Source organism: Molothrus ater, chromosome 4 (genome assembly GCF_012460135.2).
Source record: "Molothrus ater isolate BHLD 08-10-18 breed brown headed cowbird chromosome 4, BPBGC_Mater_1.1, whole genome shotgun sequence".
Taxonomy (NCBI): domain Eukaryota; kingdom Metazoa; phylum Chordata; class Aves; order Passeriformes; family Icteridae; genus Molothrus; species Molothrus ater.
This window is the reverse complement of record NC_050481.2, coordinates 43,149,242-43,165,973: the sequence shown is the minus strand read 5'-3', so window position 1 is coordinate 43,165,973 and position 16,732 is coordinate 43,149,242. Positions and strand designations below refer to the sequence as shown.

At 38.2% G+C, this 16,732-nt stretch overlaps 1 protein-coding gene across 1 annotated transcript in view; it reads right to left on the bottom strand.

Annotated features, from left to right (window-relative positions):
* Nucleotides 1-4,016: 4,016 nt before the first annotated feature.
* The window catches only part of MTMR7 (myotubularin related protein 7), a 44,735-nt gene continuing 32,019 nt past the window's right edge, over nt 4,017-16,732 (bottom strand). Inside the window, exons 8-14 of the mRNA XM_036382903.2 lie at nt 14,509-14,618; nt 12,397-12,522; nt 11,570-11,619; nt 9,743-9,943; nt 8,433-8,573; nt 6,696-6,822; nt 4,017-6,227 (exon numbers count right to left, since the gene is read on the bottom strand). Coding sequence (XP_036238796.1) covers nt 5,871-6,227; nt 6,696-6,822; nt 8,433-8,573; nt 9,743-9,943; nt 11,570-11,619; nt 12,397-12,522; nt 14,509-14,618 — 1,112 coding nt within the window. The 3' untranslated portion in view covers nt 4,017-5,870. The remainder of the gene's footprint in view (nt 6,228-6,695; nt 6,823-8,432; nt 8,574-9,742; nt 9,944-11,569; nt 11,620-12,396; nt 12,523-14,508; nt 14,619-16,732) is intronic.

Sequence of the window (16,732 nt, the reverse complement as noted above, 5' to 3'; positions counted from 1 at the left end):
GAATCTACAAGAAAATGTCACTCTGTAATGCAAGTTCAGTGTTTGTTGTTCAGGGATTTCAAAGTTAAGTTCTTTTTTCTCCATTTCTATTCTCTGATGTCATTGTTACTAGTCTTTGGATATTTTTCCTTTTGTTAGCCCCTTCTGCAGTCACAAACCCATCCTCTAGAAAAGAGGCACAGAAGTCTCTGTATTCAATGATGATGTATACTGGATTAGCTGCAGGAATGCTGTCACATCCAAGAATGTCCAGCCTGTTTATGGTCTTTAAGGGCCTACCTGACGCTGGTTGGGGTGGTTTTTGAGGATTTTTTTGTTATTGTTGTTTTGTTTTTCTTTTGTTTTAGTCCTACATTGGTTGTGCCTTCCCTGGTCTACTTTCACCAGAAGACGAGGTAGAACACTGATAATAACAGTCTGTCAGAGTTAGGGATGGTAGCTGGTAGCATGCTGGTAGCCCACTGTTAAACACATTCTTTACCTCAATTTTTGCCAAAATATGAACTGTAGGTGTAAGTCCAGTTTCCCATAAAGTGTAAGAGAATGGCAGGTGCTGTTAGATACATATTCTAATGGTTTTTGAAATATGTCAAGAGAGCTTTTAAGCAATCTGGAATAAAAGGCTATGTACAATGACTTGTTTCTTGAGAGCCTTGCACAATGTCATGCTCAGATGTTCTCCCAGTGGGAAAGCCAACTCAACGAACAAGAAATTCAAGAGTAAGAAGATGGCTCAGCTCTGATGTTGCAGTTGTTTGCAGGGGGGAGTGTACATTCTTTGTTGTAACTGCTGATTGAGTCTGGGGTTTGCCTAATTTTAATACCTGATCTTACTACTAAATCATAGTATGGGTCAGGTTGGAAAGGTCCACACTGAGTCATTTGGTCAAACCACCCTGCTGAAGCAGAGTCATCCTAGAGTACATGGGACAGGATTGTGCCCCGACAGTTCTTGAATATCTCCAGTGCAGGTGACTCCATGGTCTCTCTGGACAACTGTTCCAGTGCTCAGTCACCCACACAGTAAAAAACTTCCTCATAATTGGGTGGAACTTCCTGGGTATCAGTTTCTGCCCTTTGCCTCTTGTGGTATTGTTCAGCACCACAAAGAAAAGCCTGGCTCCACCCTCTTGACACCCTTCCTTCAGATACTTACAGGCATTGATGGGGTCCAGTCTCAGTCTTCACCAGCCTAAACAGGCCCAGTTCCGTCAGCCTTTTAAGTGATGTGATCCACTTATCTTTGTTGCCCTCTGCTGGAATGGCTCCAGGAGCTCCATGCCTTCCTTGTTCTGAGGAACCCAGAACTTCCTCAGGTGCAGGGCCCTGCATTTGCTTTTGTTGAATTTCAGAAGGTTCCTCTCTTCCTAACCCTCCACTCCAATGAGATCCTTCTGAAGGGCTGTCAGCACTCTGGGGTATTGGCTGCTCCTCCCAGCTTGGTGTCATCTGAACTTGCTGAGGCACTATGCCAGCCACCACTGCAAACAAGAGACTGGTAAGTCAGTTCTAAGCAGTATGAACTATAATTCTGTTTGTTCTCTGTTTGTTCTTTACATACTCCAGCAGCTTTGCCACTTAGGAGCTGGACCAAATGTGGAAGTTAGAAATTTTATACATGTCCAAGTTCTAACTACTCCCTTCAAATACTAGAATAAATATTTATAAAATAGAGATTTAATAGACCTGCAGGTAAAACTCTGGCAACAAAGTCGAGTATCACAGCCTTAACTATTCTGAACAGTAAATACTGCAATGTGCTAAACTTACAAATAAAGGCTTTAGGATTTTAATATGTCTTGTAGGCGTATAACTTACAGATACAGTTGGGCATTGCAGGACTTTTTTGAGTGGATATAGAATTGTGTTGGAAGTGGATGCAGTACAATACTCAAGGACAAACTTTTCGTGTGCAGTGGTTTGAGCTTTTCCTGTTCAGCCATTTAAACAGCAGTAATTCTTGGAGCTACCTTCACTAAAATGGGCTTTAAAAACCTGTATTGCATCTCTGGGTTTTGAAAATGCCTTGTTTTGGTCAGATACCTGTAGATATCACATTTCTATGCAGTAATAAGCTATAAAGAGAGCCTATATTTCAATTACAAGGGAATACCTCAATATAAAGAACTGTGTTCTTTAGTCTTCAGAAACAGAATAAATTTATCTGAATAACCTTAGCAACAGACTTAGTCCTTGCTTGAATTCAGTTGTTTTTCTGGTGGACCTGTAAGGCTTCATTAGCTTCTTTACAGAATGATTTATATTAAAAGACTAGTACATTTTATTTTAACATTTAACATTATTGGTTTTGCTGTTTCAGTTGCTCTACCGGCAATTTAAATAATATAAGTAAATTTGAATGTTTATTTTATCTTCTTATGCCCACACTCTGGCACCTCTCTGAATTCAGGGTTTGCAGCACACTTGGCTCTAGATCTTTGGCATATTTTTTGTGTGTCTTAGTATTGTCATAAGCTGACCTACTTCAAACTCATCCAGTACATGTTCCTCCCTTCCCAAATGAATTGTCAGCAACTTACCTGTTCTTGGAGGATTTTTCAGTCACTGTGGTGTTCACCTGTCTCTGCACCCAGAAGCAGCCCCTGGCCTTGGCTGTGTTTGTGATCTACTTGAGAACTCTTGTACGCAGTTCAGGGCAGTGTCCACAGAAAAGCATTAACTTAGCTGGTCAACAGTGATGGCATTCTTACCTTCATTGCAAAGGCTATCCCATTTTATTGCTGTGGTTTTATTGTTGGTTTGTGTCATTAAATATCTTTCTTGCTGTGAACCCATGCCCTGGCTTGCCTCTGTCTTCAAAGAACGTGGTTGCCTGCCTTGCTGATTTTACAAAGAGCTTTCCTTCCCTGCCTTCCTCCTTTTACTTTCTGTTTCTCCCTTTTTATTTTTATTGATGCCGTGTTGTTGTGCCCTCCAACTAATTAATTTGTCAGCTTTTTAGAATCCATTACCAGTTAACCACATTTGTTTCTTGTATAGAGTTACCAATAAAAGCAGCTGGCAAATAGTTTTCCTTCTGTAAAGGAGGCTTCAGCTGTTTGATCCCATTGCCTTCAGTGTCCCTTAGAGGCACATTTTGATGCTAAAGAGCAGCCTGAACCTTGTGAGGACTTCAGCAGTTTAGTTCATCTGTGTCCTATTTCACAGTATGGTGGACTTACTGCAAATGGGCCAAATTTGCAAAGATTTGCAGCAAGGCTACAAGAAAACAATGTAGTTAATAGAGAAGTCTTTTATCTTTTTTTTTTCTCATTTCCTAAAAAAATAGAAATACAGGAGTATAACACGTTCCCATATAATTAACACAATTTATGAGAGTCTCAGTTTGTTTAGTTATCAGTTGTAGATTCCTCCAAAACTGCACCTACTGGATTCAAGTATCAGAGTAGGGGAGATACAAGAATCCCTTGATGTCAATGACAAAGTGACTCTTGAGTAAATGAAGAACTCTATTACAAAAATCAGGAAAGCAATCCTTTGTTTCAGTCTCTGGTGTGAAATAACATTTCATAACACCTAAGTGTTTATTTGAAGGTGTTTCTCATTAGCCTGATAATGCCACAAATACATACAGTACAATGTAAGCAGTAATAGTTAATGCAAAACTCTAAGGACTAAAACACACATCACAGAGGGCTGCTAAGTGAAGGCTTAATAAAGAAAATATTAGTATGTTAATATTTTAGTTGTAAAGCTAGTTACAAGGCGTTGCATAAGCAACACAAAGACAGTGCTTTGAATTTGCATGTCTTCCTCTTCTGCATTTATTTCTGTACATGTCTAGTTGAACACGTCTTCATATACCATTTTACATTTTAAATATGTACAATAACATTGCCAATTTTCAGACTGATTTTTTGGCAGAATATTTGTGTGTTTTGTTTTCATTGCTGACTTTGCAGCATGTTTCTTTAGTTTGAGAAAACCCATTCAAAGTTTCCTTTAATGCCATTAAGTTTACAGGCTATGTTCAAAATACAAAACACTTTTAAAAGTGCAGTTAAAATCAGGGCTTTAATTTATTAAAAATTCATAAAGATTAAAAACCAGAAAGCTAGATTCTCAACAGAATATCATTTATTGTTGTTTTTATTTGAATTGAGCCATTGTGATTTATCAAATTGAGGATCTCACCTTTCCAATATAAAGATAAACCTTGCTGTTAAGAATTATTTGTTCAAAGACAGCAGGTCCCTTTAGAGGATAGTAATAATACTGAAGTTTACCTATTCACTTTTAATAACATGTTCACAGAACAGAATGAAAAGCCATTCCAGAAAAGCAGACTGAATAATTAAAATCTAATTATTCTAAATTGAGGTATATTTATATAATACTATTCTTTCTGTAGGTCTGTACTTGAAGGAGTGTGTGAAATGCAATCTAAGTAAACTTACATTACTACCACTTTGCTCTACTAGAGTTCAATTCTGCACTGTCTTCAAGCATGTAAAAGCAGCCATATGAATGATATTTTTAACTGCTGGCTTTAAATAAAATTTTAAAAAACAACAAACTTGAAATCAAGTTGCAGCCTAATATGGCCGGCCACCTTTTTAGTGAGTTTCAAGACATTCCAAATTTTGAAGATTTTTCAGTTGTTTACTTCTGAACTGTTGATTATGAAAAATATTACTCCTATTCTTAAAAATATCTGAATTCTTAAATGAGATTAAACTTTCGGATAAATAGTGAATCAGTCCTTTTCTTAAATTAGTATTGCCATGCTCTGTTCAGGTTGGCAAATACTAAAGGGAAATTTTGTGTGAGGATAAGAAACACCAGCTGGTTATGGTTAGTTTATTTTGAATAACAAAATTTGGAAGAAATATTCTCTGTAACAGTTCAATTTTTGGGCATAGCTTTCATTTACTTACTGATTCAGAATGATGTTTTCATAAGTGATTTCTGTAAGTGATTTGATATTCCCTATTCTGTCTACTCTGTGTATGTACCTCACTTCCACTCAAAACATTTTCAAGTAGGAAAACAGGCTGAAGAATCAGGGATTTTATCACCTTTAAAATTTTACCTTTATATCTTGTGTAGGTGGTTTGGAACACGGGTAAGATATAAACAAACTTGATAACAAAACATAAAGAGGCAAGAGCAAACTGCCTGGTGCAGCTTTTTTTACAAAGGGGTGTTTTAGCACAAAGGCTGTGTGAGCCTTGATGTTGTGGTCACAGAATCTACTGAACTTTCAACAGTGGTTGAGAATTGAGTAGAAATTGGATGCATTCAGATGCAGCAGCAGCAACTGCTTATTAATGGATTTTTTTTTAAGAATCAAAGAAATCCTTGTCCCCTGAGCCAGGGTGTCCATTTGTTAGTTTTACTTTGCTGTAAAGGATATTAGTAGGAGAATATGCAAAATAATTGTTCTAACTTCTTGTGAAGAAAAAAGCAGAGAAAATACATATGTCTGAAGGTAAATGAGCTCTACAAAAATAAGTTTTAACTGCTTCACCAGTGAGGCTAACAGTAATGCATCTTCAGCCTTCTGTAAGAGTACTTTGGAATTTCACATCTTAGGAAAAGAACTATTATCCTGTCCAATAAATAACTGGAAATGTACAAAGTAAGGAATAATTATGTACAGCATTGATAAAACAACCACCATATTAGCTTAATGAAATATAACAGCATTACCTTTCTTTAGTATAATGTCTTAAAATTAGTAATAACTTGTTCTGCTCAGATCTTAACTTACACAATTGCACAGTTCCCTTTCTTTGGATTATTTCTTTAGGCCACAGACCACTTCCATTCTTCATCTGATGAAAAGATGTCATTCCAGACTGTGTAAGACTCTACATTATCTGGATCCTTGCTGCCATGCAGGTATTTCAGCCTGCCAGAAATACAGCTTCATCAGAGTCCTTGCCACTGTCTTCACTAGGCACGCAGCCACCCCCACTTGGGGACCTGCAGCTTAAGTCCTCCACACCAGACTCCTGGTCACTGTTGGCTGAGAGGTCAGGATCAGAGCTTTTCAGGTTATCCTGTGTCAAAATCAGGGCGGAATCTTCATCCCCTTGAGAAGGGCTCCGGGATGGGAATGATTTCAGATCACTGCTATACTCCTGGGGAGTGTTAGCTAAGCTGTTGTTGGAGGTATACAGTCCAAACTGTTTGCTTCGGTCTTGTTGCTTACTCTTGACTTTATTATTACCTGATTGTGATTTCTGAAGATTTGCCAATCTCTGAAATAAAGGAAATAGGATTTACCATGAGGACACATTTAGGGTCCAGAAATCCTCTTATATGTCCTTGCTTTTTTCTGTTTAAATAAACTTCCAAAGCCCAACCCACCCTTTAAAACTGACTATTTGCATTTATGGAGTATAAGAATTGCACAATTTGTCACATACCAATGCTGAATTACAGCATTCTTCTGAGCTACAATTCCCTCTGAGTTACAGAAGGATTAAACTTACTTTCAGTAGTACTTGTGCATCAACACAGGTAAAATTTCATCCTTAAAGAAAAAATCCACTTTTGTGTCTTAAATGCAAAACAATCACAATAGTTTATCTGAGAACAAAGAGGATGGTTGAACATCCTCCTTCCAGAAAAGGATGTCATGTGTAGCGGACTCTGCAGCATATGGAGCTGGGTTTAATTTATCATCAGTTACCAAGTCTGGGGTATCAAGCTCAGCTGTTTATTACCTCTTGCAAGACTTCCAGCTCTTCCTCCAGCTGCTGAGTTTCTTCCTTCACTGCCATCAGATAATCAGTAACTGACTGTCGAGGATGCAGCCCCTTTTCAAAGCGGTTGTACATACCACTCCAGAACCTGGAATTGATGGCAAGGTCAGCAATTTTCCTATTTAGTGAAGTAGCCTCATGAGACTTCAATGCACACGTTTTGTTTTGTTTTGTTTTTTTCCCCAGACACATATTGTCCTAAATTATCTATCCATGCTTATTCATTATTAGAGTGCACATAAGTTCGTAGACTATTTAGCAAAGTTCATTGTTCATTTGCATTTCCTCTATCCTGAAGGTGCAACTCATAGGCAGCTGGACATAAGCAGCTCAAATTAATTCTGATAGACAATAGAAAGAAAGATGAATGTAGTTTAGACCACAACTGAGAAAGGTTTGCTGAATGCAAAACTTCGCAAGCTTCTTTTTGGTATTACTGTTCTACGCTATGGGCTTTAGAGCAATGGTACCTATAAAATAGCCAATGTTAGTAAAGACAGTTTTTCATATTTGTAGTTCTCAATTGTTGTTCAATTTCCCGTGACCTCAGCTTTGGAATTCTGTGTTACTCTGGAGCTCTCCTGCCTTGCTGGCATAGGGCCACAGGCAGGCCCTGGGTGTGTAACCAGTTCACCAGACAGGTTAAGTAGCAGAGCCCTGCTGTCAGCTGCAGCTGTCTGGCCAAGGAGCTGACAGATATTTTTGGAGCCCGTGCATGCTGCTTGGTGGCTTATTATTCCTATCCCAATAATATACTATTTAAATCACATCCCCCCTTAAGTTTATCATCTGATAGCTCATGCTTGGAAATCTTTACGCACCCAAGTAATTAGATTAAAATCAACAGGATTACTTATCCATTGGAGGATCTGCTGTATCAGTACTTCTTTTATAAATCCCACTATCCCAAAGAATACGATTAATGACTATTTTTAAATTGTTTTAAAGTGGATGTGACCTGGTATATAGACATGAAAGAATTCAATTTTTGTCATTTAGGATTTTATTGACTTTTTAACAGGTGCTATTACTCGCAACTGGAAAACAAACTGATCAGTTTTACTTAAATGATAGTTTTAATGAATTTCTATTCAAGTTCTCCCAAAGTGTGTTAAGAGTAATGGCACAATTAATTAACTCAGAATGTCAATGGTAACATTTCTGAAGAGATGGTATTTTGTTATATTTTGATGAAATATCAGAAAAAACTTAACTTCGTTTTACCTGATGTAACATCATGGGCAAAGTCTGGGGTTTTTTTACAAAATACTTGTTTTAGCAATGAAATAATATGATTTCTTGAAAAGATCCTTTTTACTTTTGACACCAATTGATCCAAACTAACATCACATAATCTTGGAATGGAAGAAGTTAAAGTGACTGTAAATTTAGAAACAGCAGATGACAACAGGACTGAAAGAAGCATTTCTCAGTGGAAGAAGTGAGTAACCTTGAAATTAGGACACACAACTATCAATATAGCTTTAATCTTAATCTTCTTTTCAGACTAATACTCTGTTGTGGAATGGTGCAGAGGTGTTGGCTCACTATGAGCACCCAAGGAACAAACATCCTGCATCTGATACTGAATTTACTCTCTATCAATGGCCTTATAGAACAGGAAATACTTATATACAGAGGCATTCTGTTCTGTACTAACCCATGCTACAATTCCCAGCAGCAAGTGGTAGTACCTACTTGTACAAGAAGTTGCATGGAGCTATCTGTGGGTGCAGGGTCCCTTGGGTTTGACTGTGGTCTGACCTGTATAAAGGATTCAGGTAATCGGCACGATTTTTCCACAAGTGAGCCCACAATGAATACGTTCTTTCTTTGATTCTGAAAAACAGTACATTAAATAAAAATATATTAAAGCCTGTATTACAATTCAGGGATAGCTAAAGCTTAGCTGCAGCATTCTTGTCCTCCATACTTCCAGTTTACAATCAGCTTCCTTGACAGAATTAGACTTAAGTTACAAGCATAGAGAAACAGAGACCCAAATTCCCTTGCAGCTCACTAAAAGCAAAATCTGATGCATTTCCCATAAAGCAAAAACAGCTAGAATGAGTAGGTGGAGAGACTGGTTCCTTTGTGAGGTGGAGAGGATAATTTCCATAAAGTGAGTTTTCAGACAGATCTCCGCACCAAAGAGATCCCCACATTTAAAAGCACTCCTATCCCACTGAGCTGCAATTTCTTACACAGTTGGGTCTTGGGATGTGGTGATCTGTGAAGGTTTTGATTTTAAATGGACATTCACTGTGGCTGCTCTGCATTTGAGCAGTGAAAGGGAGCAAATGGCAGCAGCCAGCAGTAAGCAGCACCTCCTCTCATTACTACTGCTGACATCATCAGGCTGCTTGAGAAAAGCAATGGATGTCATCATGTATCAAAGACCCAGGGCCCTGGGAAGCAGATGCAAACATGAGCACTGCCAGGAATCATGATGCTGTCTTTGTTTGGGCCTCAGGGCAGGTAGATTAATTCATAATTGCTTTGGGGCCAGAAGGACAGCAGAAGGACAGTCTGCTGACTCAGTCCTAGGGAGGGCTACCAGACAAAAAGGATGTTCATAAGGAAGTACCTAAGAGAGCGGGACTAAAATGTCCTGACATGAGATCCAAAGACAGGTTAAAACACAGAGGAGCAGTAACTCTTAAACTGAGAACTTAACTAGAGTTACCATAATTTCATACTGGAGTTACAGGGCCAGCTTGCCTTGTATTTAGTCAGGGCTGCAGTAAAGGCAGGCCCACATGGCTGAAGGCATAATGCTCTCGTCAGTTTTCACTAATCCCTGTCACGCACACCATGGATTATGCTCCCAGCACAGCTACACTGCAGAGGATCAACTTTTTTTGGTATTAATCTGTGTTGCCAGAAGACACACACCCTGTGCCTTATGGAACACATGCATGCAAACTGGAGAATGTCTGACTGCTCAATACACCACCAGCCACAGAACCCCATGCATAAATATGCTACTAAAGGAAGCATTTTCATACTTCAGCTCTCTTCTCTCCTTCTGGCTGTTACACAGGAAATTTCCAAACTGGCAAGAATAGATATGATGCTGTATGTGGATGAGGAATCTTTCATTGAATTCAAAGGCACAAGGAAACTGTTCCATTAGCTGCCAAACACATTCGATGAACTGGTCAATAACAGGTGATATCTCCTTTGGATCTCCATCCAAATTGCCATACCTGAAACAAGACAAGATACATCCAATTATAACCTGAATTCCTGTAAGAAAACTGAATTAACTAACCCCCACTTTAGTGTGCAAGGTACATCCTAGGCATTCATTTCTAAAATCTCAAGTATTACTATATTTTTACTTTAAAAAATGATGCAAGAATCATGAAGTAGAATGGAGGCAGAATTGCAAACAAAAAAGCCTCTTTAATTGGTTGTCTTGTTATATTACAGCTACAAAAAGCTGGCTGCTGCATAGCCATGTTTTAATGCTATCAGTATATATTGTACCCTGGTAACATAAGTTATCAGAAGAATGGCTGAAATGACTTAATGACAAAAGTGTGCCTAAAGACAGTTTCTTAATAGTAGATTATTCCCCAAACGAGAAAACTGAGCAGGAGAGCTATCTGCTCTCATTATAACATCAGCAGAAAACAGGTTAAAGCTGCCCTCTCTTGGTGAAATTTCTAGGAAGTGGGAAATGTTTACATGCTGCTGTGACTGTCAAGTGAACATGAAACTTTCTGTGTATAAAAATGCCTCTTGGAACCACTTGCAATGAAGAAAAGGAGACTGAAAATAAAATACACATAGAAATAAAAGGTATTTTGTTAGTCTATATAATAGGAAGAAGCATTTTCAATCAATTATTCTCGGGGGAGGGAGGTTGGGGGGTGTATGTGCATTTATATTTACATATGCCAACAGAGAAGAATTTTATAAATATCTAAAATTGAAACTTCTATTACCATCAAAGAAAATACAGCAATAGTGAACAGCCAACCAAAGCTATCAGTGGTTATTGCATTTCATAATACCTTGTGCCACTGATAATCAAAACCAACTGACAGTATCATATGAACTGTATTAATTCCTATGGAATTTCACAGGTGCTGTGAAGATGCTCAGATTTTCTGAACTTTGTTGGTTTTTTAAACTATAACAAATTTATATTCAAATCAAGCAATATAATGTAATTGATCCCCAATATAAAAATTGCATTTTTAATTTTTAAAGAAAATAGAAGTAAAGTCATGAAAGAAAGAAAAGGTGAAAATGTACCCATGTTTAAATATATTAAGTCTTCAAACATTTTTCATTACATTATAGCATTTACATTGGATTGATGTTCAAAATAACTTGTTCAAATAAATTACCCACTTTGCCTGACATTTCTGAGCAGATCTTGCTGGTTTTTTAGAACAGACTATAACAGGAAGAGTATATATTATGTAATAGGTAAGTCACAGACATGCCTAAGATTAAGTACTGCCTTGGAAGATGTAGAAGCCCCTTTGATGAACAGGGACTTATGTGAGGGGCCTTGGCACTCAGAGGAGATCTGCTGGAGTCCAAAGGGGTTTTGCAAGCAAAATACACACACAAATACTCACATGGACCTCTTAGTGCTCACAGCAGGACTCCCCTTAGCAGTGCATATATAGAAATATTTCACTCTGACTTTTCCAGGCAGCTAAATCTCATAGTTGGAGAAAAGAGTATGACAATTTCCTGGGGCATTCTGTTGCTGTGTTTTATAAGGCAGCAACAAAGAAGAACTGGAATGGCAGCAGATACAGACTACATAAACATATACATACATAGAGAGGAAAACCTTAGCACTGCCTTACCTGTGGTTAAATTTGTGGCCAAAGGAAACCCAGTCTTTCTCAATTAACACCTGAAATGAGAATATTGCATTCAATGTTGTGGAGTGGAGCTGACATGTTGAAGCAGGCAGCAGGGTGGTGCAAACAAGTGTTGGAATCCCAGTTAATTCTTAGAATTATCAGAAAAGTGGCAAGCAAGAACAATGTAAGCAAGCAATATTAGAATACTAAGTAATTTTCAGAACTGGCAGAAAAATAATGAGCACTGCTTGCCAGCTCAGGGAAACTCTTCATGGATGCAGAGAGAGTGCCAGTATTTCAGCACAACTTCAAACATCTTGTTTCATTGCTTTCTAAAATGGAACTTATAAATGTCTCAAACATCTTTTTAACATGTGACCAGTAACTTGATAACCACTTCTAGATGCTTTACTACTGCTGATTGACCTGCAAAAGGAGCAGATTTTCCAATATAGCTGCTCATTGCAATCTAATGTCTAGAAAAGGCTTACTTCTGACACTCAAAATTAAAATGTTCATTTCAAATGAGTACAAATTCTTGCTTTCACAAATGCTCTCTGGGCTATGAGAAAGTTTCTCTGTCAAGATTAGGAAAAAAAAACCAAAACAACAAACATAGGTGACCAACTGATCCCCACCTTGAATAACGTTTCATAGAGAAATTGGGAGACTATAACATGAACATATAGAAGCCTTCCCTCTTACTTAAGAGAAACAAAACAAAACAAAAGGGTATATTTATGGACAGTTTGTTTCCTATTTAAAACAAAGACATTCATCTGAAGTGATGCCATACTATTTCATTTACTCTGTGAGAACCCGCTTACCATGAATCCCTTCATAGTTCTGTAATATGGATCCAATAGAAGGCTTGCTACAGAGCAAACCTGGGCTGTCCTATCCCAGCCATCAGAGCAGTGAACAAGCACACTCACACCTTCCTCAGCCACAGCCTAAGGATACAGAAAAAGTCAGAAAGTTCACAAGCAGGGAGGAAGACAATGGCTAGAGAGAAAAAGTGAGACAAGAGCCATAGAGAAAGTATTAATTTGGAAACTTGGAAAGCTCATTCATTTTTTACTCTACCACAGAGTTCTTAAATAAAGTTATTTGTCTCATTTGAAAATCAAATGAAACGTTATAAATTTGAAACATTATAAATTTGAAACGTTCTAATTCACCCCAGGCCATGCAATATGGTGGTTGAGAATTACCTGTTTATGCTCCACTACAGGAAGATGTGGGATTTGTTTCAGTTAAAATACACCAATCTGTCAGAGCAGACAACTACCTACAACAGATTCAGATGCTCCAACATATCTCATGCCACTTACATGCCACTAAAAGCATAGCCATACTTGCAATATGGCTCCTTATTTTTCATCTTGATGGTAATGTCATTAAAGGCAATGTCTGCTTCCAATGCCATCACTAGCCTGGACATCATTGCAGCACACTGCATTGCACTGGTGACATGCTGTAAAGGCTTCTGGGGAAGTCTGTGGTAGTAGGAAAATTCCACATCTAATAACCAAGATTTTATCAGTATCTTTAATGTAATAATTGGGGAGAGAAGATTCCATTTTATACATAAACACAGAAAGAAGAAATTGTACTGAGTTCTCCAGAGTCTGGTGTTGTATTATTTTTAGAATTTGAGGGTTGGTGGTTGTTTTTTTTAATTCTAAGGGTTTTGGCTTTTATCATTTCTAAAGAGAACTGCATTTAGGAAGTAGAAAATAAAGTAGGTTAGGAAAAATACTGTAGAGGAAGAAAAAAAAACCATTTATGTTAATTTTGGGCTTAATAGGGAAAGAGAAATAATAATAAATTATCTATGTTTATCTCAAGAGACAAAAATAGTACCCCTGTGGGCAGAAGACCAAGAACAGAGAACTGAGAACCGTACAAATAAGAATGGGTAAAAATGCATGTCAGAAGGCACTAGGCTAGCAAGCATATGCACAAAGGATAATAAGACTAACCACTGGGGAAAAACTGCAAAGCTAATGTAAATAACCTTATTCCTATGAAATAATGAAAAGGAGTAGGTCTGGGAGTAATAATATGTGTATTTATTGCACAGTTGCTGTTCAGGTAAGAAACTACAGTTGCCTACCGAGAAGGAAAAAGCAATGCAAGAGAATCAAGCAGTTAGTGAGGAGAGAAACCCATGAATTTTTATCTGCAGAGTTGTGGGCAGTAGGTCATGTGAATAAAATGGCCAATAAGAAATTGTAATCTCAAAAATAAGAATTATAGCAGTAAAAGGCAGAGCACAAGTTTGGGGGCAACAAAATTAAAGCTACTGCTGGAAGATGACAAATGTCTACATTACTTTGGGGGAGAGTAGGGGAAATTATTTCTTATTAAAACCAAAACTGTTTTCTGGAAGAATTTTCAAGTAAATAAAAGTAGAAGCTGCTAAAGTTTGGCCATGGTAATACACAGGAGCTGGTTCAAGAGGTGAATTTGGTTGGTTGCCTGATAACTCAGAGGAGATAACACAGTAGCTATATATTGTGTATAATATAACTTATTGTACATTATATATAGCTATATGTATATATTACAACTACCACTTCCACAAAGAAAATGCCCAGAAACCAGTGGAGGAGGCAGGGCAAATAGGGAAAGAAACAGTAACAATCACTCTTGGGGAGTAAAGTAAGGACATTCAAATGTCTGCCACAACAAGACACAGGCTAGTAGAGGCTTCAGCACAAAAGAACTCAAGATTTTGTTTACTATTTTAGAAAAGCATCAACACAACAGCACCTAAGAATCATCTCTCCTCATACACAAAGCACTGCAAGATGGGCTTTTTTCAGGTATAACATCACTGAAGAGATAACAGAAGTTACCCATAAGCAGAGAACTTGGTCCTCGTTTTCTGTATCTGCTTACTCCAAGTTTTGTTCTCATTTTACACACTTTACCTTTGCAATAAAAATGCCAGCGTCCATAATGGCTTTGATATGCTTCAGCCAGCCAGAATTTTCTAGGCCCCACAGAAAGTCACTCATTGAAGGTGATTTCAGCTCACAAACTGCAAAATAAGATACATTTTAAATGCATAGTAGTTAGAGTCCCTTAAGCTTCATTGACTGTTCAGCCTCGGAGTTACCTCTTCTTCAGATATCCACTGTATAAAACATGCATCTTTTGAAAAGAATGCTCATGTTTTGAACATCTCTGCCAAATTTAACCTTTGAGAAACACATGTATTTGAGAAATGGGGCTGGGTCAAATTTCACCCAATATATTGATTTAATTTGAAAAGAGAAGTTGTCATAAAGCCTATTGCAAACAAATCCAAATCCATTCTTCCCTGAAGCATGTATTTTCCAAGATTGTGTTGGGAGTGAAGTTTTCAAACCCCTGGGAGGATTTCATGTGTTTGATGATGAGGGCTTGGAAACAGAAAGCATTTGATTTCTGCTGTTGGACAGGCAGACAGACACCTAAGTGGTTCCCCTGCCTCCTACTCCCAGCACCACCACAGATGAAGGTGCTTGAGTTAAAGTGGTTCACTCTACAATTCTCCATCCCTGAATTTAAGCTTATTAAAGCTTCACTTGGAGTCAAAAAGTATTCTGATGGTGAAGACAAGACATAATCCATCAAGGAAAATATTTTCCTGAAAATCTTCCAAACTCTATGCCACATTTGAAGGAAAAAAAATTGCCCAGTTTTTACTCTAAGTTCCTATTCTGCTGAATCCAAGTATCTATTTTTTTAATAATGGAGTTTGTGGTATCAGAAGAAAAAAACCAATCAGAATTTAAATAAGGTACCTCAATCCAGCAGAACACATACTGAATGAAATTTGGTGCAATCTATTTTCAATACTAAGATGCTAAAATCACCCCATAAAAAGACTACATCTTTATTTTGATCCATGTAGAGTTATACTGTCTTTTAAAGAAAAAATATATTAGCCAGTGAAATTAATTTTCAGAGTACAGTGAAAAATACCATGGCTTTTACTGAGTTAATGTATGCTCTGTCAATTACTAATGTCTTAGTAAGTCTCTTGTGGTCTGGAAATCTTAAAAGACTCCGTTATTTATGGCCATTATGGCCCCTGGCCAATAGCTTTATTTTCCTTCAGTGTAATTGAAATTTAATTTTACAAGCCAAAGACAGAGTATATACCATATCTGAACTATCTGATTGTCCTAACTCCATTTAGTTCAGAGGCAAAATGGCCTAATGTGTCCATACAAAGTCTTGCAATGTTTATATGTAAGGCCCCTTCCAGATGGTTATTTTAAAAGTAATTTTTGGAGGATATTTTTAAAGATGCAGAGATAGCAGCACTGAAAGCAAACAGCTTTTCACATGATTAATGTTTCTGTGCAGATGGAAGCATGACCAATTAGTGGCTGAATACTGGCTGAAGCTGCTGTCTCTATTTACAAAAGCCCAAGGTAAGGCTGAAACAGTGCTTTGCTCATTCCCACTCCGAAATAGGGGTCAATATTTGCTGACCACTTCACTGTGCAAAGTTCATACTGTCCTAAATGCATACACTGTATATTTCACATGACTTTGGCAACTGATCTGGACCCTAATACTGAGTTCAATTATGAATTCAGTTATCCTAAAGGGAAAGGGCATTTCCATCTCATCAGAAAAGGTACTAAAATCTTTGAGAAATATGGCCTGCTTCATGCACAGGAAAATCAAGAGCCAAGAGGCAGAGCTCTGGGAATTCCAGCAATGCACCCAAGTCTCAGAATGGGAGGAAGATAAAGGGCACATGTTGGAAACTGCCTCTTCCACCAGCAGAAGCACCAGAGGGGTGTGCTGGGCTAGTCCCCCATTCCTGGCAGGACAGCCACAAGCAGAGGAAGGGTTACTGTGGGCCAAACCCACTGGGTTTCTCACTGCCTGATCTGTCCCAGAAGTCCAAGGACCAGGGGGCTGCTCCTACATCAGCAAGTGCTGCTCCTGGTCTGAGGGGAGGAGAAGCTCATATTTGCTGTTTAAATACAGACAGGGAGCACGTGGGGCCATCACCTCAGTGCACAACACACGGGAGTCAGGTCTCAGCTGGCCCTGGGTGTGCAGCACAGCCCACCCCATCCCAAGTGCCAACAGCAGCCTCAGGCAGACCTGGGATCTTTAGCAGGAAAAGTCCCTGTGTAATGTCATTCT